The sequence below is a fragment of the Bos indicus x Bos taurus genome, chromosome 7, assembly GCF_003369695.1.
Source record: "Bos indicus x Bos taurus breed Angus x Brahman F1 hybrid chromosome 7, Bos_hybrid_MaternalHap_v2.0, whole genome shotgun sequence".
NCBI lineage: Eukaryota > Metazoa > Chordata > Mammalia > Artiodactyla > Bovidae > Bos > Bos indicus x Bos taurus.
In genome coordinates this window covers 87,628,998-87,654,373 of record NC_040082.1, presented here as the reverse complement: position 1 = coordinate 87,654,373, position 25,376 = coordinate 87,628,998, and the positions used below count along the sequence as shown (strand labels likewise).

The following is a 25,376-nucleotide window of genomic DNA, read 5'->3' as shown; positions in this document are numbered from 1 at the left end:
ATATGCTGTCTAGGTTGGTCATAGCTTTCCTTCCAAGGAGTAAATGTCTTTTAATTTCATGGCTGCAATCACCATCTGCAGTGATTTTGGAGCCCCCCCAAAATAAAGTCAGCCACTATTTCCACTGTTTTCCCATCTATTTGCCATGAAGTGATGGGACCGGATGCCATGATCTTAGTTTTCTGAATGTTGAGCTTTAAGCCAACGTTTTCACTCTCCTCTTTTACTTTTATCAAGAGACTGTTTATTTCTTCTTCACTTTCTGCCGTAAGGGTGGTGTCATCTGCATATCTGAGGTTATTGATATTTCTCCTGGCAATCTTGATTCCAGCTTGTGCTTCATCCAGCCCAGCATTTCTCATGATGTACTCTGCATATAGGTTAAATAAGCGGGGTGACAGTATACAGCCTTGACGTACTCCTTTTCCTGTTTGGAACCAGTCTGTTGTTCCATGTCCGGTTCTAACTCTTGCTTCTTGACCTGCACACAGGTTTTGCAGGAGGCAGGTCAGGTGGTCTGGTATTCCCATCTCTTGAAGAATTTTCCACAGTTTGTTGTGATCCACACATTCAAAGACTTAGGCATAGTCTAAGCAGAAATGTTTTTCTCGAACTCTCTTGCTTTTTCAATGATCCAGGAGATATTGGCAATTTGATCTCTGGTTCCTCTGCCTTTTCTAAAACTAGCTTGAACATCTGGAAGTTCACGGTTCATGTATTGCTGAAGCCTGGCTTGGAGAATTTTGAGCATTACTTTACTAGTGTGTGAGACGAGTGCAGTTGTGCGGTAGTTTGAGCATTCTTTGGCATTGCCATTCTTTGGGATTGGAATGAAAACTGATCTTTTCCAGTCCTGTGGCCACTGCTGAATTTTTCAGATTTGCTGGCATATTGAGTGCAGCACTTTCACAGCATCATCTTTTAGGATTTGGAATAGCTCAACTGGAATTCCATCACCTCCACTAGCTTTGTTTGTAGTGATGCTTCCTAAAGCCTACTTGATTTCACATTCCAGGATGTCTGGCTCTAGGTGGATGATCACACCATCGTGATTATCTGGGTTGTGAAGATCTTTTTTGTACAGTTCTTCTGTGTATTCTTGCCACCGCTTCTTAATATCTTCTGCTTCTGTTAGGTCCATACCATTTCTGTCCTTTATCGAGCCCATCTTTGCATGAAATGTTCCCTTGGGATCTCTGATTTTCTTGAAGATATCTCTAGTCTTTCCCATTCTGTTGTTTTCCTCTGTTTCTTTGCATTGATCGCTGAGGAAGGCTTTCTTATCTCTCCTTGCTATTCTTTGGAACTCTGCATTCAAATGGGTATATCTTTCCTTTTCTCCTTTGCTTTTCACTTCTCTTCTTTTCACAGCTATTTGTAAGGCCTCCTCGACAGCCATTTTGCTTTTTTGCATTTCTTTTTCTTGTGGTTGGTTGATCCCTGTCTACTGTACAGTGTCACGAACCTCTGTCCATAGTTCATCAGGCACTCTGTCTATCAGATCTAGTCCCTTAAATTTATTTCTTACTTCCAGTGTATAATCATAAGGGATGATTAAGGTCATACCTGAATGGTCTAGTGGTGTTCCCCACTTTCTTCAATTTAAGTCTGAATTTGGCAATTTTGGCAGATCATGTGGTTCACGATCTGAGCCACAATCAGCTCCTGATCTTGTTTTTGCTGACTGTATAGAGCTTCTCCCTCTTTGGCTGCAAAGAATATAATCAATCTGATTTCAGTACAGTACTTGAAGTGTGTTTTAATTTTGTAACTATTTGAATTCAGCAAGTCTAAGCTTCTACTTTTAACTTAATCTACTGCTTGGGTTTTTTTTTTTTTTTTTAGCTTTTGAAACAGACTGCAACTTGGTTAGTCTTCATGGGATTTTCTCTCAAATTTTGAGAAGGGCAACAGTAAAAACAATATTACAGTTGTTAACTGTCAAAGAAAATTTAAGGGTCTTTATGTAGTAAGAAGGAAAAAAATTCTCTACATTATTTAGGTTGAATTTTGAGAAATAAGAGTTGAATTTGAAAGCTCTGCCTATGGAAAAGTGTGTGTGTATGTATGTTTTCTCCCACTTTGGCTTCTCTGATGAAGGTGAAAGAGGAGAGTGAAAAAGTTGGCTTCAAGCTCAACATTCAGAAAACGAAGATCATGGCATCCGGTCTCATCACTTCATGGGAAATAGATGGGGAAACAGTATAAACAGTGTCAGACTATTTTTTGGGGCTCCAAAATCATTGCAGATGGTGACTGCAGCCATGAACTTAAAAGACGCTTACTCCTTGGAAGGAAAGTTATGTCGATACTAGATAGCATATTCAAAAGCAGAGACATTACTTTGCCAACAAAGGTCCAGCTAGTCAAGGCTTTGGTTTTTCCTGTGGTCATGTATGGATGTGAGAGTTGGACTGTGAAGAAGGCTGAGTGCCGAAGAATTGATGCTTTTGAACTGTGGTGTTGAAGAAGACTCTTGAGAGTCCCTTGGACTGCAAGGAGATCCAACCAGTCCATTCTGAAGGAGATCAGCCCTGGGATTTCTTTGGAAGGAATGATGCTAAAGCTAAAACTCCAATACTTTGGCCACCTCATGCGAAGGGTTGACTCATTGGAAAAGACTCTGATGCTGGGAGGGATTGGGGAGGAGAAGGGGATGACAAAGGATGAGATGGCTGGATGGCATCACTGACTCGATAGACGTGAGTCTGAGTGAACTCCGGGAGTTGGTGATGGACAGGGAGGCCTGGCGTGCTGTGATTCATGGGGTCGCAAAGAGTCGGACACGACTGAGCAACTGAACTGAACTGAATACTGCACTTAAGTCATAATGAAAAATGAAACATTTGGTGTTTTTCCTCTTTTCACTTGAGTGTCTCTTATTAAATGACATTGTGCTAAATCTGGCATATAGCAATCTATTGCTGCTGCTAAGTCGCTTCAGTCGTGTCTGACTCTGTGCAGCCCCAGAGACGGCAGCCCACCAGGCTCCCCCGTCCCTGGGATTCTCCAGGCAAGAACACTGGAGTGGGTTGCCATTTCCTTCTCCAGTGCATGAAAATGAAAAGTAAAAGTGAAGTCGCTCAGTTGTGTCTGACTCCTAGAGACCCCATGGACTGCAGCCTACCGTGCTCCTCCATCCATGGGATTTTCCAGGCAAGAGTATTGGAGTGGGTTGCCATTGCCTTCTCTGAGCAATCTATTAGCAATTTACAAATATTGTATAAGCTCACTTATTTTTAGCATAGTAAACCTATGCTAAAAATTCATAGTTTTTTAATTTCCTAGACTTGGGCTAGTATCTAGAAATACCAACTTTGGGGTTAAACTGAAAGGATTCTAACTTTGAAAAATATGGAAGCAGAGGTTATTCTGACACATGAAGCAAATTAGTTTCTCAGTTCAGTTTCTGCAGCTCTGTTTCATAGGTTTAAAAACATCAATACCTTTAAATTTTTTTTGTTCCTGGCATATCATAAGTATTAACTAGTATCAAGTGTGATTGTGTATAAAAACATGGAGATAGTATAATGTAGTGGTTAACATCACAGACCGTGGGAAACAAAACTGATCTGAAGGATGCAAGAGGAAGAGAAACCACAGCCTCCGAACTCTTTGAATAGTGAGAAACAATTGCCCAAAGAACCCTAGACTGAATGTTGCAGAGCATGAGAGTTCTGTGGTGCTACAGAAGGCAACCCATGCCCTTTAGACCTCCCTACTTGCCCCAGTCAGAGTGTAGTCAGCCAACATTCTCCCCATGCAAAATGCCGAAGAGTATCTCAAAGGAATAAAAGTAAAACATTTGCTGAAATGAAGTATTTTAGTCTGGTTTTGATGCCTGGAATAAAGTCCCAGTAACTCTGGCATTACCATGAAAGACAGTTACTGAGAAAAATAAGTCTCAAGTATGCAGAGACATATTTTAGTAAAAAAGACAAACACTGAGTAGAAGGAAAAGATAAGTTGAAGAAATCACCTTTATGGAAAAAAAAAAATACAAAATGCAATTGAGTACTATTCCAAGAGTCTAAAAGAAAATATGAAGAAGAAAGTATTTAGAAAACAATGGCAGAGGCCATGTCAGAATGAAAAATGAGGACGTGACTCCCAATTCAAAGAGCCACCTCTACTCTGAGCAAAATTAATTTAAAAAAACTTGTCAACTTACTATTTCTGGTGTTGACTGAGAGCAACTGAAAGGGCTGGCTAATGAAGAACTACCTGTTACTAAACAGAGAAATTAGACCTCAGGTAAACTGGAGCCATTATCTGCTGCAGAGCATTTACCAGTACAATACAAGGAAAGGGACTAACAGACTGAGCCTTTTTTTTTTTTTTTTGGCAGTAGACTCCCAGGAAAAGGGCAAAGATTTGGAATCCTGCAGTTGCTAAAAGCACAGACTCTGGATGTGTCTGATCCCTTAACCACTCGTCTAAGACTGTACCCTCCCCACCAAAAGGATGTTTTTTACCCCAGGGCTATACTCAAGGCAACCCGAAACCCGGATGTGAATATTATAACACAGACCAAAAAGGACCCAGAAGAAGCCTGACAAGGCATGGGAAGGGAAACTCCTAAAGCTCAGACAGAGTTAGAAAATTTCCACAGGTTTTTTTTTTTCTTCCCCCACTCTTGTTTTCCCATTCTCTCAGGCCCCAGCCTCCATGCAATCCAGTGGCATTGCCTCACAAAATGTTCTTCACCCCTTAGTGGAGCTGTGGCTTTGAGAAAGCAAGGCCCACGGCACTGCTTCCCCTCCCTCCCCACCCCCACCCCCGCCCCCCACACACTGTCCTCTGCTACTTGGCCCCTGAGGCACTGCAGTGGACAGTTTGGAGGCCTAAGGCCTAAGGAACTAGAAAGTGTACCAGGTTGATAACTGACATGAAGGAAGCAATCCCGTAAAGTTGTTTATGAAATTCTAGGCTCACCGACGTCCTATCGGTACGTGAATCTGATTCTATTTAGCATATCATAGACTTTGAGAACTGGCACAAGCAGACCTCTGCTCAGGTCCTAGCCTGACCACCAGGTGGTACAAAGTGGACACATCTGTATAGCACTGCAGTGGGTTTGAAAATTAAACACTGGACCACAACTCACAGGAGGCTAAGCAAAAATACCCACATTTTCCGTAGGTTGCAAATAGTACTCAGCAGTTTTAACAGTAGCAAGGAGTCCTCATTACAGTTTCCTTTGTATTTATTTTGTATGGGGTTTGCTCAGCATTTGAATTTTACGTTGATGTTACTCATCAGTTCTCAAAATTTCATGGCCATTATTAATTACTACTGACCCTCTTTCTTTCCTTTGCATGTGGGAAATCAGTCACTTATATGATAGAAGATTTGTGTCCCAACTGTTTATTTCATTCTGTTCTGTTCTTTCTAACTTTAGCTTTGTGTTTCAGTTTGGATATTTTCTAATGACCTGTGTTTAAGAAAGTTACAGCATTTTCTGCTGTACCCAGTCTGATGATAAATGCATGCCTTGAATTTAATTTTAGATATTTTTCAGTTCTGGAATATTCACTTGAATCTCTTATAAACTTCAGTTCTTTGTTGCACGTCTTCATCTTTTAATCCGTTTTATCTCTTTTCCTTTGTGTTCTTTAATGAAAAGATTATAAAATCCTTGTATATTAACTCTTACATTTGGATTATCTTTTACTCTCTTTTTCCCTCTGGTTATTTTCTTTCCTTGAATCTTAAAATTTTTTATTGTATGTTGTACTTTGTATATAAAGAAACCTTAGTAGTAAAGTTAGTATTTTTTCACAGATAGGATCTGCCATTTCCTTTGTTTAATCACATAGAGTAAGGGGAATTGAGCCGGGTCACGCTGAGTTGCAGAATTACTTAAGCTGTGTCCATTGGTTTCAGGTTGACAGCACACTCGTCATGTGCTTGATATAGGCCCCTTCTCTAATGGAACTTTGTCTCTAAGCAGAGACTGAAAAATTTCACTCTGCTTTTTCACCCTTGTCTTCCCAACCACTTCCAGTCTCTTGATTCAAAATCTGGTAGCTTTGTCTCCTTTTTTATAATTCTTTCCTTCAGAGATTTTGCGCCTAGCTCTTCAGCTTCCCACCCCAAGCCAATAAATCTGTTGTGTGTTTGTTGGTCGTCTCTCCCTGTTGTGACTTTGTTTTCTGAGTACTATGAGATTCTAAGAAATTTCCAGCCTCATGCCTTGTCTTACAATAGAGATATTTCATGAAGAGAAGTGACACTGCTTTGGTGCTTCTCTGTGTTCCAGTTTTCTTGCCATTACTCACATCCATCAAAACTTCTTTTTCCTCTAGGAGTCCCTCTACCTGATCCTCACTTCATGTTTATGTTTAGACTCAGCAAATGTCCCCAGAGAAGAAAACAGCTGGCAATCTCTGTTTACCCTCTTCCTGCTCTGGAGTTTGCATTCATCTATTCCTCTTACTTTCTGCAACTTTCTAACATCTGTAAATATCCCACCACTCAGATGATTTATGATTAGCATTTTAATTGTTTAATAAAAGTAATATATGCATGTTTTACAAAGTATACTAAAGAAAGACGCCCAGTGGGACCGCATTGTGTGTACAGTGTGTTAAACCTTGCCACAGGAGTTCGTACCAGTTTCTTTCTTTTATGATTGTTACTGCATCAAATTCCATCACACTGTTACCATAATCTGTTGATCTGGTGTTTCATGTTGCTGGATGTTTTAGGATTGTTCATAGTTTTTCCTATTTACAATGATGTAATAAATATCCTTTGTATTTATCTTTTATGTTTATGTAGATATAGCTATAAGATAAAGTTCTCTGAGTGGAATTACCTTTATAGTTACTTTGGTTTTACTTTCCTAAAGTTCCCCAGTCTGTTTATAAACTTCATTCATCAGTGTATAAGAATGCCTCTGCAGTGGGTTTAATAAACTTTTTAGTTTCTGATATACTGCCTTTAATGATGAGGGAAGTTGAACACTGTTTTTATGTGCTAACATTTCTTTTTTATAAACAGTCTTTTTCACTTGTCCATTATATGTTGAGTTATTCATCTTTTATTGATTTGTTTGAATGTCTAATAAGTAAAGAAAAGTTTTCTTTTGTCTAAAGGTGGCACATATTTTCCCCAGGTTCTTTTGACTTTCCATGTTCATTTGTTTTGGTTTGTGTGTGTAAATACATATACGCATATATAGAGAGACTAAGAAATCTTTAGTTTTTATGTAATCAAATTTATTAAGCATTTCTTTTATTATTGGGCACTTTCATCTTCATATATTATATCTAATATTGATGCTTAATGGTTTTCTAATTATGTTTGTTTGCCATCCATTAATTCTTGTTCCTCACTATTTTTTTAGTTTAACTTAATCATTTCTTTATCTACAAAGCATGTGATGCAGATTTTTACTTAATATTATATATGTAAGTCCAGTAAAGATACAAGCTACCTTGTACACTCTTGAATCACCTTACCTACACTCTGCAGCCAGAGATATCTGCTGCCCGCAAATTCCTGTTGCTCTTAACAGGAAGTTCAAACACCTTACAATAACTTTATCAGGCCCTTCTTCTACCTTGTTCTTCAGTCATCTTTTTTTTTGAACTTTCCTTCTGCCGTAGGTGCTTTAAACTTGAGATTTCCTCTACCTAGAATTACTCCTCCTATTCTCTTTGCCTAGTTAAAATCAACTCACTTCACTGATCTCTTCTTACATGGTGACTTAATGAAGGAAGATTTTCTTTTTCTTGCTGTCTTAACTAGTTCCTCTAGTTGTGTTCTCTCCAATCCATTTATCATTGACTGATTGTATATTTCATAACTGAAACAATCTGCAAACAACAAGCATAGTCTTCGACTATTCAAAAGTCAGTAAATATTTTTGGAATGGATCAGTATCTTGACTTTAGCTCAAAAAAGCATTTTTATTTTTACCATGTGGCTTAAAGTGAATTTTTTTAAAAAGCTGCATTGTTGTTGTTAAGTTGCTGAGTCGTGTCCGACTCTTTGTGACCCCCGGACTGCAGCATGCAGGGCTTCCCTGTACATCACCTTCTCCCAGAGCTTGCTCAAACTCATGTCATTGAATTGGTGATGCCATCTAACCATCTCGTCCTTTCATCCCCTTCTCCTTCTGCCTTTGATCTTTCCCAGCATCAGGGTCTTTTCTAATGAGTCAGCCCTTTGCATCAGGTGGCCAAAGTATTAGAGCTTCAGCTTCAGCATCAATTCTTCCAGTGACTATTCAGGGTTGATTTCCTTTAGGATTGACTGTTTTCGTCTCCTTGCAGTCCACAGGACTCTCAAGAGTCTTCTCCAAAGCCACAGTTCAGAAGCATCAATTGTTCAGTGCTCAGCCTGCTTTATGGTCCATCTCTCACATCCAAATATGACTACTGGAAAAATTATAGCTTTGACTTACAGACCTTTGTTGGCAAAGAAATGTCTCTGCTTTTTAATACGCTGTTTAGGTTGGTCATAACTTTTCTTCCAAGGAGCAAGTCTTTTAATTTCATGGCTGCAGTCACCATCTGAAGTGATTTTAGAGCCCAAGAAATAAAGTCTGTCTCTGTTTCCATCATTTCCCCATCTATTTGCCATGAAGTGATGGGACCAGATGCTATGGTCTTAGTGTTTTAAATGTTGAGTTTTAAGCCAGCTTTTGCACTTTCCTCTTTCACCTTCATCAGCAGGCTCTTTAGTTTCTCTTCACTTTCTGCCATAAGAGTGCTGTCATCTGCATACCTGAAGTTACTGCTATTTCTCCCCGCAATCTTGATTCCAGCTTGTGCTTCTACCAGCCCAGCATATCACATGAGGTACTCTGAATATATGTTAAATAAGCAGTGTGGCAATATACAGCCTTGACATCCTCCTTTCCCAATTTTCAGCCAGTGTGTTCTTCCATGTTTAGTTCAAGCTTTTGCTTCTTGACCTGCTACAAGTTTCTCAAAAGGCAGGTAAGGTGGTCTGGTATTCCTATCTCTTGAAGAATTTTCCAGTTTGTTGTAATCCACACAGTCAAAGGCTTTAGCATAGTCATTGAAGCAAAAGTAGATGTTTTTTCTGGAATTTTCTTGCTTTTTCTGTGATTCAGTGGATGTTAGCAATTTGATCTCTGGTTCTTCTGCCTTTTCTAAATTCAGCTTGAACATCTAGAAGTTCTCCGTTCACTTACTGTTGAAGCCTCGCTTGAAGGATTTTGAGCATTACTTTACTAGTGTGTGAGATGAGTGCAATTATGCGTTAGTTTGAACATTGTTTGGCATTGCCTTTCTTTGAAATTGAAATGAAAGCTGACCTTTTCCAGTCCTGTGGCCACTGCTGAGTTTTCCTAATTTGCTGGCATATTGAATGCAGCACTTTAATAGCATGATCTTTTAGGATTTGAAATAGCTCAGGTGGAGTTCCATCACCTCCAGTAGCTTTGTTTGTAGTGGTGCTTCCTAATGCCTACTTGACTTTGCACTCCAGGGTGTCTGGTTCGAGGTGAGTGGTCAGACTATCTTGGTTATCTGGGTTATTATAAGATCTTTTTTGTATAGTTTTTCTGTGTAGTCTTGGTACCTCTTCTTAATATCTTCTGCTTCTGTGAGGTCCATACCATTTCTGTCCTTTATTGTGCCTATCTTTGCATGAAATGTTTCTTTGCTATCTCTAATTTTCTTGAATAGATCTTTCATCTTCCCTTTTTATTTTTTTCCTCTATTTCTTCACATTGTTCACTTAGGAAGGCTTTCTTATCTCTCCTTGCTCGTCTTTGAAACTGCATTCAGATGGGTATATCTTTCCCTTTCTCCTTTGCCTTTCACTTTTTTCCTTTTCCCAGCTATTTGTAAGCCTCTTCAGATAACCATTTTGCCTTTTTTGCATTTCTTTTTCTTGGGGATGGTTTTGATCACCACCTCTTGCATAGTTCTTAAGGCACTCTGTCTGTCAGATTTAATGCCTTGAATCTATTTGTCATTTCCACTATATAATTGTAAGGGATTTGATTTAGGTCATACGTGAATGACCTAAATCTTTCCCTACTTTATTCAAGTTTCAATTTCGCAATAAGAAGTTCATGATTTGAGCCACAGTCAGCTCCCAGTCTTGTTTTTGCTAACTGTATAGAGCTTCTCCATCTTTGGCTGCAAAGAATATAATCAGTCTGATTTTGGTGTTGACCATCTGGTGATGTCCATGTGTATAGTCTTCTGTTGTGTTGTTGGAAGAGGGTGTTTGCTATGACCAGTGTGTTCTCTTGGCAGCACTCTCTTAGCCTTTGCCCTGCTTCATTTTATACTCCCAAGGCCAAACTTGGATCCTGTTACTCCAGGATCTCTTTACTTCCTACTTTTGCATTCCAATTTCCCTATGATGAAAGGACATTTTTTTTGGTGTTAGTTCTAGAAGTTGACCTATCTTTGAAAGGTGTCTCCTAAAGGTTTCCAGTTTCTTGAAGACAGAAAATGTGCTTTTCATAAGCTTGCAATGTACTTTGGTAATGTGATATCATCCTGGTTGAAACTTTCTAAAATGGTCAAGTCAATAATTAAATACCAAGCTATTTATGTTGTAATGTTTCAGTGGCTCTCTCTACTTGAGTCTTACTAGTAAGTCCTTTGATGTTCTAGGAAACTATGGATTTATTCCACAAACAACAGAAAAGATGACAATTTTCTGTGTTTGAGATTTCAGTGGGTACATTTATATAATTTATAGCTTTTCTTTTATAAAGATACAGAGTCATACTACTCATAGCTGTACTTCCTGTTAAGCTGAGGTCTGAGTCTTAGGTGGCTAAAGACCTGCATGTTCAAAAGTATGCAGCCACCATCCCTCCCAGGTATCATCCCTCTTCAGGAATGTTGTCTTCTACTTTAGCATTTATCTTTTTAGTTGTTTTTTTTTTTTTCTTCCCCTCTAGCAGTTGATCTGTCTTCTTTGAGAACACATTTAGGATAGGAACAGCCAAAAAATAACTGCTGTGACATTAGTTAATGAAAAGCAGTTCACATAGATTTTCCTAACTGGTAAATGAGACAGCTAAAACTTCTAGATATAGAGCTTTATAAGGATTTATCTTTGTTTTATCTCATCCCAGGGAGGTACAGGCCCTCTTACAAGGTGAAAAACGATCTCAGCAAAGAGGTTGCTGGAAAGGCAAGTTCTCCATTGTGCTTGCACCCTCCTTGAGGATGAAATATAACTCACCAGACTTAGGATTGATAGAAAGTTATCTACAAATGCTTGGTTTTTTACTTCAGACCACTGTAGTAAATGCTTGTTAGTGACTTTCACTTTGCTGAGTGACTTAAGTCTAACACATGTTACATTGAGGGAATTGTCATATATTACAAAATTAAATATTATTTGTTTCTGGTAAAAGCAGGTCCAGAAGGGCTCTTCTCCTTTTTTTGTATTTTGATGGTTAAAGTTTGCAAAACAAGGCCTGACTTGTAGTATTTACATCTCATCTCAAATGATAAGGGATAAAATATAAATAATAGAATCTAAGTACCTTTTTCTATAAAATCTGGGTTGATTAGCAATTATATTGTTCATTACCTAAATAGGAGCCCTTGGGCTTTTGAAACATGCTGGCAATCTGCCCACTTTGCTTCTGTTTTCACCAGTGAATTTCTTTGATCACTATTGGTCAGCATCAGAATTACAGTCAGGTATAAAAGATGAAAAGTGAATATAGCTGATTAATGAAGAGTGAGTGTAAATTTTATAATGCAGTGAGATTTAATGAATAATGCTATGAAAGGCCAGATGATAGAAGACAACTGTGTTTATCTAAAATTTGTCATTGATATAAAAACTTCCTAATGAGAAGACATGACAGTTTTTTACATTTATTTCCACAGTGTTCAAAGAGTTACTTAGTAGGACTGAACAAGAGAAATCTGGTGTTCCTCATATTCCCAAAATTGCTGAAAAAAAAAGTAATCGCCACTCAATCCAGGATGTACCAGGAGATCTTGAACAGACATCACAGGAGAAAGGAAATAAGAAAATAAAAGCAAATACCGTTTCAGGTGGAAGAAACAAAATCAGGAAAATTTTGGATAAAACACGATTTAGTATCTTGCCTCCAAAACTTTTTAGGTAGGTAATTACAATCTCTGTAATATAGGCATGTTCCTATTGACTATAAAGTTTTTTATGGAAAAAGGAAAGTTGGGTCACTTTTAGTTTTTATACAGCTATTGCATCATGCAATCTATAAGCAATCCATAAATAAGAATAAATTCTAAATGTCTAATCACTTCCATGAAGATATCATTGTTAGATTATATAGTCTTCCATTAACCTTGATCTGAATTTTAGAAAAGACTGTTCATTTTATTTTATGAAATCTTTTTTTTTTTGTATACGTTTGGTCCAATGTCAGTCCCATTATCTACAGATTTGGACATCTTAAAACTTGAGACGTATTCACTGACACTATTTTTTTTTTTTTTTTGTCTTTCAAATCTTCCTTTTATTGCACTATTTATTCCCTCTTGAATTCTAAAGCTAACCTTTTTAATCAAATCTATTTGTTTTCAAAACAAAATATCACCAAATCTGAATAGAACCTCAGGATTTTAAATGCAGATTAAATCATTAAAATACTGATAAAATGAATCCAGTGTCATGACTGGGAATTGCTCTAATACATACTATATCTGTGTATATTTTATAGTGTCCACTTTCTAAAGTAATCAGAAAAGTTATAATCAAATAAAGTACTTAGCACATAGTAGTCACTCAATATTTGCTGAATTAAGGCAATGAATCAGTGAAAGGAAAGAAAGCATATTCAAAGAAAATACTGAGTTTGGCTCTTGACAGTTCCTTGTACTGTGCCAGGTGATAATTACAGAGCTGTAAAGAGGTCGTCCCTGCCTTTAGGGGATTCATAGCAGGAACCTTTTATTCTTCACACATTTATTATAAACTAGGCACAATATCCAGAGATAGAAATAGTGAAAGTAGAACGAGTTTTTTACCCTTGTAAGAGCTGGTCATCTAAAATGGAAAATTAGCAAGTGGTCCATTACAGGGTGATAATTATTTTGATATGTACAAAGGCAGAAACAAGCTTGGTAGATTTGGGTAGACTGTGTTTCTCAGTGCATACCTAACGATGAAGCATGATAGATAGGTTAGTGAGTGACTTTGAATATTATGCTAAAGATACGGACTTCATGTCATAATAGGGGGCCATCGAAGACATGTGATGTGGTAAGATTTACTCTTTCAAGATCTTTTATCTGTGGTAGTGATTTGGGGTTGATGGTGCAACACAGTATAGCAATAACAGCAAGATTAATTAGGAACAAGGTGAATGTCAGCTCTTATCTTTTACTTAAAGTTCTTATAAGAATTTCCTGATCAGAAAATGCTTCATCAGTTTTTATTTTCAACTCTGAGAAGCATATTTATTCTTCATTTAATTTGGAGCTCACAGAAAATTGAAACAACCTGAGCTGTGTTCATAATGTTTCTTGTTTTTAGAAAATTTATTAGTCATTCTTTTTTGAGTGACTATTCTCCTTGAGGCTTTAAAAAAATCATAGCTTTAGCAAAATTCTTTTAATATGAGCATACTGTAGTATGATAGCAGCATGGGAAACACTTTTATATAAGAATAAACTTTTTCTCACAAATGAGATTTCAATAATGAAATTATTAGAGGGACCAGCTCACACTGAAGAGATTGGAGACAGTTTGGGATGACCAGAAGTCTGCATGAACACACTGAGGAAAAGGGAGAGGAATGGAGGATCAGAGGGGAGAAGAATTCACACAGGGAGTTCCTCAGGAGTAATGCCCAGAGTTCCATTTCCAGAAGCCCTTGGGGTGTTTGATCTGGAAAACATGTATTTCCTGTAACAGAGTCTCATTTTGAACACTTTGTGGCATACCTGTGACATGTGTCATCAAAAGCCAGAGAACACCATGATTGCAGTTAGTTTGTCAGGTTTCACCCAGCTTATTCAGTTGTCAGGCATCTAAATCAGTATCTCATCTCTATAGTGTTTCCCTTTAGGAAGTGGGAATTGGTCACTCTAGTTGGTGTCTGTCTTTGCCTACAGCAGGAGGCATGGACATTGAGTTGGCTGGGAGCAGTCTTTTGAGTGTGTCCAAGCACTGTTTGTTTATATTAGGACCCCACCAAAATGAAAGATCTAGTACAAATTATTTTACTTAAACTCAGAGGGATTTTTGTTGTTAGTCAGCAAGCATTTATTGAGTCTCTCCCTTGTGGCAGCAGGAGTTTGTTGGCTGTGAATAAAATATGAATAAAATGCTGCCTTTCGGGAGTTAACATTAAACTGGTCATCTCTTCTAAACATAATGCTAATAATTTCAACTGTAAAAATACCCCCCAAAAAACCCAGATTATTTTGGTAGCAATCATAACAGTTTTCTACTGGACCCTGTTTTGCAAGGAAAACGAATTTGTTTTAGGTTAGATACTTTGCATTTTTGAGAATGTATGTCATATTTCTTGGTACTTAATCATTAGATGAATTCAGACAACCTCTTTTGCTACACACACATGCACACACAGAGATCAGTAGAAGTTCAGTAGGCACATAACACGAATGAGATGTTCTGCATCAGTAATAATCAAGAATAGGGAATTTGCTGGTGGTCCAGTGGTTAGGACTCAGCGCTTTCACAGCCCTGAGACTCTGGGCCCAGGTTCAACCCCATATCAGGGAACTAAGATCCCACAAACTGCACAGCAAGGCCAAAAATTAAAATGATCATCATCATCATTAGTTGTTCTTTATCCATAGTAAAATAAAATTGCAAAATTTTCGGGAGATGTCCAGCTACAAGAGATTGGTTAAATAAATTGTGCTATTTACTGTGAAATGACTAGAAGGAAAAGGTTGATCATGGTTTTCTCTAAGTAGCTTTATAGGTAAATTTTCCATTTCTTGCTTGCTTCCTTGTTTTTTGTATTTAAAATTTTTTTGGTTTGAATATTTATTTTTTAATTAGGAAGAATTTTTCATGAGTTTAATTCCACAGTTTTCAGTATGGCTTCTCTGTCTGGACTTTTTGGAATGGGCACTTGGCTCTGGCTTTTGCAGCACAAGAGTTGTCATGGAAATACTGTAAGAGAGAATGTCCACATCTGTAAGAGGAGTAAAGATACTGAATATAAGGAAGGAGTAAGTAGTTGAGATAAGACTCAGTAATTCCCCAAATATCTAACCATGACATAATTTTAAAATGAAAGAATGCTCCTGAAAATTGCAAGTGGAAAAAAAAAGTCTAACTGATTTTGAATAATATCCTCAAATTAAGACATAGCAATGTGAATTTTCTTGACCTGAAAATCAGGAAGTCTGATCTCCTATTATTTTTTAATTATAGCTTTTATTTTGTTTTCTTTAATCATGGATTGCCCAGTCAAGTATCTAATTCACTGTAACAGTCCCGGAAGTAGTTTGCCTTGTTTGGTTATTAGAAGTTAATTTTTTTCCTCTCCATTTATTGTTAGCTTTCACTGTGTTTGCTTTTAATATTGGTATTATTTTTGTTTGCAAACTGTTGATGTTTATGCAGCCTTTTTAGTTTCATACTCTGAAACTAAAACATAGTTTTATTTTAAGTAAATTCAGTATCAAGCATTACTGAGGAATTTTTCAAAACTATCTTGTTTCTGTTACTGCATCATCTTCTCAGGAGACTGTTTTGGTAAGAAATGACATGTTTGCAAATAGGCATTATTAATTCGGCTTCCAAACAAGCATGGATATTTTGCCAATTTGATACTGTTTCATGTCATAGCATGGGTTGTACATAACATTAGTATAGTTTTCATTTATATATGCTTTCACCTTAGTTACCGTGAATTTGTTACCAGCTTTAATTATAGCTTTTCTGTGTCATATCTATTGCTTATTAAAAAGCAAAAGTAATGTTAAATAACATCAGTAAGAGAGATAAAGACTTTTAGTATTTCATGTACTTCTCAGTCTCTGTAGTAAATTCTAGTTTATTGCAAGTGACAGCCAATTCCCCTAAATAGTAAATTGTAACTTTTTAATATTGTTAAAATTGTTTAGACTTTGATTATTAGTAGAAACAGCTAATCTTTTTAACAGTTTGCTTCCTTGGATTTAGTTACCTGACTGTGTCGAAGAACTGGCAGGTTGTTTTCAGAAATCAAAGAAAGACTTGTATTTTTAAAAATTCTTTATTATTTATGTAATATGAATTGTAGGGCTTCCCTGGGCTCAGTGGTAAAGAATCCACTTGCCAATGCAGGAGACATGGGTTTGATCCCTGAATTGGGAAGATCCTCTGGAGAAGGAAATAGCCACCCACTCCAGTATTCTTGCTTGGAAAAGCCCATGGACAGAGGAGCCTGGTGGCAGCCTACAGTCCATGCGGGTTGCAAAAGAGTTGGACACGGCCTTGCAACTAAACAACAGCAGCAGCAAATATGAATTGTTGCTGAAATATTTAAACAAAACTATAAAATGTGTGCGAAAGGCCCCCCCCCCCTGTTTTTTCCTCTTATCATAAGCTATTTAGCTCTGATCTTTAGGGATACACCCCTAATTATAAGGAACCAACTTAGCAGAAATAAAAATTATCCTTTCTAGATATGTATTGTTCTATTTTTATTTCAGTAAAAGTGCTACTATCTTCTAAAAAGTAGGAATCCTATTTTTCTCTGTGCTAAAATGTTCACCTACATTACCTTATTTAATCTTTGCCATAGTCCTAGGGGATCAATAGTATTCACAATTTTGGATGAGGTAACCAATAAACAAAGAAATTTCCCTGAGGTCACACAGCTAATAACCTAGGTCTGTTTGACGTAGCTTGCTCTTGAAACACTTAACTATGCTTTTTTCCCATGTTCTCATGCTTCTCCCTGACTTCTCTTTGTCTTATCCTGGCTCTCTTCCTTGTCTGGCTACTAACAGTCCTTTAGCTGTTTATTTAGCAATCCTCTAAATTCCATCTTGCATAGTTTTCTAATCTGCCTAAGTCCTATTTTTAACTCCTAACATATCTAGGAAGTACCCTATATTATTCAGATCTTAATCCATCCCAAGATCATAGGTAAGTATTCTGTGATAATTATTTGTATATGTAGCAAATACTGGGTAGAATGCTACACTGAAAAAAATATATATAGATGGGAATTAATATTAACCTAAAACATTGTAACCAGTGCTTAGAAATAAGTAGTATTTTGGTTGCTGATGCTAATGGATGTCTACTTTTCACTGCTGTCCTATGTTTGTATAGAACTGTTTTTCTTATCCTGTGTTTTATAGAATTTGAGGGGTATCTAAACCTTAAGTAACAGGGTTATGTTTGGTTTTATTTTTTCTCTTGGTTTTAGAATTGCCTGTTTAACACCTCTGAAATATTTTAAAGGAAGAGTATTTGCTTAATATGGCCATTTAATAAATATTACTCATTTTTGAAACCTTTAAAGGGAATTAACTTTCAGTGACTGGCTTTCTGCTTTGGTTTTGATTGTCTCATCTAGGGAACAGCTAAGTAATTAGACTTGAGAGATCACACAAGAAATAATGCACCCTTAGAATAAACTAGAGCCTGTAAAATTTTTTTTCTCTCTCTCTTGGTCCCCTTTTTTCTTCTGCTTTCTGTTTGTCACATACCGCCATTGTCCTTTGCTGCTTTTTTCTGTATCATCTTACTGTTTTCTCTTCTGTGTAATTGGTGGTTGAAGCAGTTCCCAGGTTCCTCATGTGTTTGAAGACCTATCTTACTTTGTCACTTGAGCCTAGTCCCCTTGTTTTCTACAACCTGCCATGTTTTTGTCTTGGATTCAGACCAACTCCATCCTTTGCCTCAAAGGTTGCCAAGCTTTTCTTTCGAAAGGAAGAACCTTACAGCGGTGTGGCTGTGCTGTATGTTGGATACATGTCTTAGTGTCTAATGAAGCTGGCAGATCTCAAGAACTTCCTGTTCAGGTTGATTTTCTCTACCAAAACCAGCAGAAACTAAATACAAAATACAAGCATTTCTGTGTCATGTAGATCCCACCTTTGAAAACACAGGAGTTAATTCCTGTAGAATCTATAGTTGGCCCTACACACCTGTGGTTCCTCACATCTGTGGATTCAGCCAACCAGGGACTGTGTGGTACTGTAGTGTTTACTACCACTGAGAAGTATCCGTGCATAAGTAGACCTGCTTGGTTCATACTTGCATTGTTCAGGGGTCAGCTGTAATAGAATTACCTAGATGTATAAATTAAATTTTATTTGAGTATAATTATTAAAAAAATTTTAGTGTTGTTTTCAGTATTACACCTGTCCTGTTTTTTTTTAATTGCTATACTATTTTAAAATCACCACTTTGAATTGGTCCTGTTGTGCCTTGTGTACAGAGAACAGAAATGTTTACTATAAAGGCTTCTCAAATATTTTAAAGTGATATGTGGCATTCTTTTGAAGTGATGGAGGCCTGAGCCAGTCACAGGATGACAGCATTGTGGGAACGAGACACTGCAGGCACAGTCTGGCCATCATGCCTATCCCTGGAACACTCTCATCCAGCAGCCCCGACCTCCTCCAGCCTACCACCAGCATGTTGGATTTTTCTAATCCCTCAGGTAATTGTTGCTTATTTTATACAGCCATATTTGTACTGAGTAGATAAATAGATGGTTGAGCCATGTGTAACAAATACTAGATTTGCTGGCAGCCCTCTTTTTTCACCTCCATATTTTGACTTAATGCAGAAACACTAAAAAGAAGATTATGTCTTTTTCTCTAAACTGGAGTGATGGTACTTTCAGTATGAAAGAGAAGTACGTATCTTTTGGTAACCCTAATCCAAGCAGTGGATGAAAGCAGGGATACTTCTTCTCAATCAAGAAACATGTTAACCAGAGTGTGGAAAGGAATAAAGCAAATTATTTTAATCTAACTTGTCTAACTTACCTTCCTCTGTGATGTACAGAAATGTGTTAACAGTTTTTTAGAAACACTGATTTTTCTCTCCACTACCTGTAATGTTTTCGTTACATCCAATATTGTTAAAGTACTATAGTATCTTTTTCATTGATGTTCAGACTTTCATTGTGGGGCATCAAGTTTATTTTTCTGTATCCACGCTCAGAGGCAGAAATTGTCATTTAACTATGTAACCTAAAATTTCTTTATAAGGATGGAACATTTTGAAGAATTATTTATATATCTACTATTTGAATGGCTTTGAGATGGTTTTCAATAAAAGATGCATACAATTAAAAACTGAGGTATATATTTGATCCAAGGAGAGGAGGGAAAAAAGCACCTCCTCAAAGATGCATATAGTTGGGATCAGCTTCAGTTTTGATGTTAAAGCTCTAACAGCTAGTGGGAAAAGGGAAGAATTCTGTTATTCTTCACCTGTTTCGAGAGATTCCTAGGCCCAGTGATCTGTCTTTGACACATCCTACTCTCTACGTGACTACCAGCATTCTTTCTAAAGCAGCAGTCTCCAGCTTTTTCGACACGGGGGACTGGTTTCCTGGAAGACAGTTTTCCTGTGGAAGGGGGCAGGGACGATTCAAACACATTGCATTTTTGTGCACTTTATTTCTGTTGTTATTACATCAGCTCTACCTCAGAGCATCAGGCATTAGGTTCTGCAGGCTGAGGACCCCTGTTCTGGAATGAAGGTTTTGATGAGCTGTTACTTGATTTAGAAATGTCTAGTGATTTCTATTTGTTCTGGATTCAGTAGTGAGATGGAAAGCACTCCATGTATTTGATCAGAAGTTAATACCAGATATTGTTACCAAGTATAAAGTAAACTGTTTTACATAAAAAGGTAAGAAAGCAAGCACTAAAGTGTCACAGTTAGGAAGCTGCAAAGTGGATTCAGCTTCTGGTGCATGAAGGAAATGCCACCACCAGGGTGAAGGAGTATCGTTTAAGCAATACAGGAGCCACATACCCACACATAAGAAAATAAGGCAGCAGGTCTCTTCCTGTAACCTTGCAGTCTACCTCTGGTGCTCCCTTTTGGCAAGAAAAAAATATGGTTTGCAGAGTCCTAGCCCCATTGTAGCAGGGTAGTTGTAGGTTTGGAGCCTAAACACAGTGACTTAATAACAGTTGGTATCCAGTTTTTACAGCATAATTATAAACCCCTTTTCTAGCCTCCTGTTATACCATTCTCCAAACTGTTACCTCTCTGTCTCTCCTGAGTATGGAACGTACCTTCAGAACTCTCTTTCTGTGCACATATTGTTTGCTACCTCTGGTGTTTTCTCCTTGCATATCCCAGGAAACTTATTATTCCTCAGTGCTGAGCCCAAGTGTTACCTCATCTGGGGATCTCAGGTCCCTCTGATACAGAATCGCTCTCTGCTTTTCTAGCACATTATCATTGTCTGTCTGACGTTGTCATGTGGTAGTATGGGAATTTATTTCTGTGTCTGTGTGCATATGTTCATAGCAGTATTTCTTACACTGCATTCACAAATAAAATTTTAAACACTACCAAAGCACAAACAAAATGTTCATCTGTACTTTCATAAGACAAGTGTTTAGGGATGTATGGTTTATAACTTGATTGACTTACAATTATTGATGTACATTTGTATTTTTGCCACTGGCATATTTAGAAGTGAGGCAGGGTGGGAGGTAAAGAATGGGTAGAAGGGGGAGGAGAGAGAATTTGGGGATTTAGCTAGGGAAACGAAAGAGGTTGGAATTATTAAAATTTAGAAACTGTAAACCCTGAAGTTTACAGTTCTGATCTCTGAAGAGGATATGCTCTTCAAGATTGATTGCATAATTCCCTCTTTGAGAACATGTTGAAAGTGTTGGAATGCCCTTTTACTGTCTGTTCAGAGAAAGTCAGTCTGCAAAGCTCAGTCTGCAGCCTTTGTCCATATCAGCAATATGCATGAACACATATAAGAGGAATTTAACTTAAAATTATATTTTTAAATCTCCAAATGAGCAACTTTATTTAAAGCCTTCTGCAGTGCTGTTTGTATTTATGGTGAATAAAATATTTATTACCAATTAATTCCAAATTCAGCTTGGTGAATCATAAATGACAGCACTGAATTTTAGGTTAGCTGTGTACATCACATATGTATATTGTAGTACACGTGTGACATCAGCCAAGTATGACTAACTTTTATCAGTCTACATCTCAGTTATGTTTTTGCTTCATATTTTAAATTGTTATTAGAAAGTAAGGACAAAGCTACAGAACTGTTTAATACTTCGCTTTTGTTTGTTGACTTTTTTATGGTTTTGCTTTGTTTTTGCTGCCTACAGCTGTTGGTTTGTACTGTAAGTATCCTGAAGACTACGGTATTTTCTTGCTTATGTTTGTGTGTAGTGTTTTAGTATATGGTTAAAAGTCAGATGATACAGAATTGAATGAAGTAGGAAGCAGAACTCCATACACTTCAAAGGTTGCCAGTATAAACTGGCATATATTCTTTTAGCCATTTTCTTTGAATATATATGTCTTTTATACCCATTGAATCAGTGTATACATGCTGTTCTCTAACTTGTAAAAAGTTTCAGAATTTTGGGGTTTAATGTGACATGAGGCCTAAAATAATTCAGAGTGTAGCTAAAAGTATTTGAAAACTGATTTTTTTTTTCTGAGTTTGCATATGGAACTTTTTGCTTACTCTTTTTCCTTTACTAGCACAAACTTTTAATTTGACATCTTTAATATTTAGTAAACTTCATACTCATTTTGCATTGCAAGTCTGAGTTATTTTAACTAATTTTGAATTGTAAAGGAACATATATTACAGTTTTTATTTGCAGAGAAAGGATAAAATATAAAAGTCTCTGCTTTCCAGAATTAACAGTTGTTCATTTGCGTCTGTATCCTTTCAGAAATTTCAGAGCACATAAAATGTATGTACTGTTTCTTTCACCCCAAATGATATAGTTTTTTTTCCACTTAGCCCATTTCACCTAGTAATACACCCTAAATGCCTTTCTGCAGCAGGATGTATTCTGCCACAATATCTTGAACATTCTGTTTAACCAGTTCTGTTTTAGTGGATGTTTGCCTAAACCTCTGGGATTACATATCTTTACATGTTTTAGATTTACATTATTAATATACTTTGAATTTTGTCAAATTTCTTGTTACATAAATATCTATGAAATATTATCTATTTTCTGTCTATCTAAATTCCTCCAGAACTTAAAATATTTGCTTTTTGACCCTTCATAGAATGAGTTTGCCAGTCCTTAATCCATGTCATTATACTCATCACTTGTGTTTGCTTTGTGAACTTTTACCGTATGAATTGTCTTATTTACTTCATCATTATGTCTTTCCTTGAACCACCACCTACTCTCTTGAATATAAGCAAATCTTTGCAAACAGAGACTTTGTCCATCTCATTTGTTACTTTAGCTTCATCATCTGAAACACTGATGATGTAACGGGTATTCCATAAATACTTGTACAGTGATTAACAGTTTAAAGCAGAATGAAGAGACATTCCTTTTTTTTTTTGTTTTTCTTGTAATGGTCATCTTAAATACCTAAAAAGTTCTTCTTTCTATTTTTAGTATAATATCAGGGTCAGACATTAAAAATGGAAGAACTTTTTAGGTATTTTAGATGATCTTTAAAAAAACAAAGAGGCAGCAAAAGACTGCCTCTTCATTCTGCTTTAAATTGTTAATCACTATACAAATATTTATGGAGTACCTGTTACGTCATCAGCAGACTACAGTCAATGGGGTTGCAAGAGAGTCAGACACGACTTAGCAACTAAATAACAACAACAGGGTCAAAACATGTGTCTTTATCTCACTTTTTAATTTTACTTAACACTAGAAATTTTGCCTTGGGTTGAAAGTATGGAATATGTGAATTTCAGTTCTTGAATTCATTTACCTATTATGTAAGGTCAGTTTTCATTCCAATCCCAAAGAAAGGCAATGCCAAAGAATGCTCAAACTACCACACAATTGCACTCATCTCACACGCTAGTAAAGTAATGCTCAAAATTCTCCAAGCCAGGCTTCAGCAGTATGTGAACTGTGAACTTACTGATGTTCAAGCTGGTTTTAGAAAAGGCAGAGGAACCAGAGATCAAGTTGCGAACATGCGCTGGATCATCAAAAAAGCAAGAGAATTCCAGAAAAACATCTATTTCTGCTTTATTGACTATGCCAAAGCCTTTGACTCTGTGGATCACAATAAACTGTGGAAAATTCTGAAAGAGATGGACATACCAGACCACCTGACCTGCCTTTTGAGAAACCTGTATGCAGGTCAGGAAGCAACAGTTAGAACTGGACATGGAAAACAAACTGGTTCCAAGTAGGAAAAGGAGTACGTCAGGGCTGTATATTGGCACCCTGCTTATTTAACTTATATGCAGAGTACATCATGAGAAACGCTGGACTGGAAGAAGCACAAGCTGGAATCCAGATTGCTGGGAGAAATATCAATAAATAACCTCAGATATGCAGATGACACCACCCTTATGGCAGAAAGTGAAGAGGAACTAAAAAGCCTCTTGATAAAGGTGAAAGAGGAGAGTGAAAAAGTTGGCTTCAAGCTCAACATTCAGAAAATGAACCAGGTTCAATGCACGATACTGGATGCTTGGGGCTAGTGCACTGGGACAACCCAGAGGGATGGTATGGGGAGGGAGGAGGGTTCAGGCTGGGGAACACATGTATACCTGTGGTGGATTCATTTTGATATTTGGCAAAACTAATACAATTACGTAAAGTTTAAAAATAAAATTAAAAAAAAACAAAAGAAAATGAAGATCATGGCATCTGGCCATCACTTCATGGGAAATAGATGGGCAAACAGTGGAAACAGTGTCAGACTTTATTTTTTTGGGCTCCAAAATCACTGCAGATGGTGATTGCAGCCATGAAATTAAAAGACGCTTACTCTTTGGAAGAAAAGTTATGACCAACTTAGACAGCATATTCAAAAGCAGAGACATTACTTTGCCAACAAAGGTCCGTTTAGTCAAGGCTATGGTTTTTCCAGTGGTCATGTATGGATGTGAGAGTTGGACTGTGAAGATAGCTGAGTGCCGAAGAATTGATGCTTTTGAACTGTGGTGTTGGAGAAGACTCTTGAGAGTCCCTTGGACTGCAAGGAGATCCATCCAGTCCATTCTAGAGGAGATCAGTCCTGGGTGTTCTTTGGAAGGAATGATGCTAAAGCTGAAACTCCAGTACTTTGGCCACCTCATGCAAAGAGTTGACTCATTGGAAAAGACTCTGATGCTGGGAGGGATTGGGGGCAGGAGGAGAAGGGGACAACAGAGGATGAGATGGCTGGATGGCATCACCGACTCAATGGACGTGAGTTTGAGTGAACTCCGGGAGATGGTGAGGGACAGGGAGGCCTGCCGTGCTGCAATTCATGGGATCGCAAACAGTCGGACGTGACTGAGCAACTGAACTGAACTGAACTGATTATGTAAGAATTTTAATATGGAATATTAATTATAAGACTAATAAATGCTGTACTTCTCCAAGATTCTTGTTAAATGTCTGTTTTTCTTACAGGATTATACTTTTATGTGTATTTTAGCTTCATACCTAAAATTTGAAATGATTAGATCATTTTTGTTTTTGATTCAACTTTATTCTAACTTCATATTCATCATTTAACTAATCATTTAATGTGTGAGTGTCTGCCATGTTTCAAATATTATGTTTAGCATTAATTACAGTGTCCTCCCACTAATACTTTTGTGAAGAAAATATATGTATTATACAGGTAACAGTTCTAAAATGGAAAGAGAGATTTACCCCAACACTGATACCAGTGTGGAGATATTTTTTCCTCTAATGTGTCTCAAATTTTCAAATTTGGTTTTCAAAATGGGCATTTATTATCTTGGCAAATTCACCAGGATTTGGGTTATGTAATATCCTTTGGGTAATTCCATTTGCAGATCTGTTCTAGAGCTATCCATTTATAATGCCTGATTCCTTCTTATATGACTATATGACAGTTTGTCCTTTGCATGTGAAACAAATGGTTTTAACAGTGTGAATATAAGAGAATGTAACAGAATACAGTGTTTGGAAGGATGCACAGGGTTCCTTCCCTGACATCGTACATAGTATATTAGCAGCAAGAGAAGAAATGTGTACAAATTGCCAATCTGTCTGTTTGAATAAATTTCTCTGAAGAAATTAGTAAAAAGAATCAGAGCATCTCCCCATTCCCTCATGGTCAGCCAGCTCGGCTGGCAGATGCTCAACCCCCAAAAACCTAGTAAACAAATCTACCTCTAAGCCCTGGACGACTGAGACCTATTTTTGTGAAGAGGATAGGAACAATACAGATAATAGTAGTAGTTGTTTGACACCTTTTATTGGGTTAAAAGGGATAATGAAACTCTTGTCCAGTATCTTTCTTTT

At 37.2% G+C, this 25,376-nt stretch overlaps 1 protein-coding gene across 8 annotated transcripts in view; it reads left to right on the top strand.

The window, feature by feature from the left end:
- The window catches only part of RAPGEF6 (Rap guanine nucleotide exchange factor 6), a 227,900-nt gene that overhangs the window by 158,421 nt on the left and 44,103 nt on the right, over positions 1-25,376 (top strand). For all 8 annotated transcript variants that reach the window (XM_027547054.1, XM_027547055.1, XM_027547058.1 and 5 more), the window contains 2 exons: positions 11,850-12,090; positions 18,438-18,595. In XM_027547054.1, coding sequence (XP_027402855.1) covers positions 11,850-12,090; positions 18,438-18,595 — 399 coding nt within the window. The remainder of the gene's footprint in view (positions 1-11,849; positions 12,091-18,437; positions 18,596-25,376) is intronic.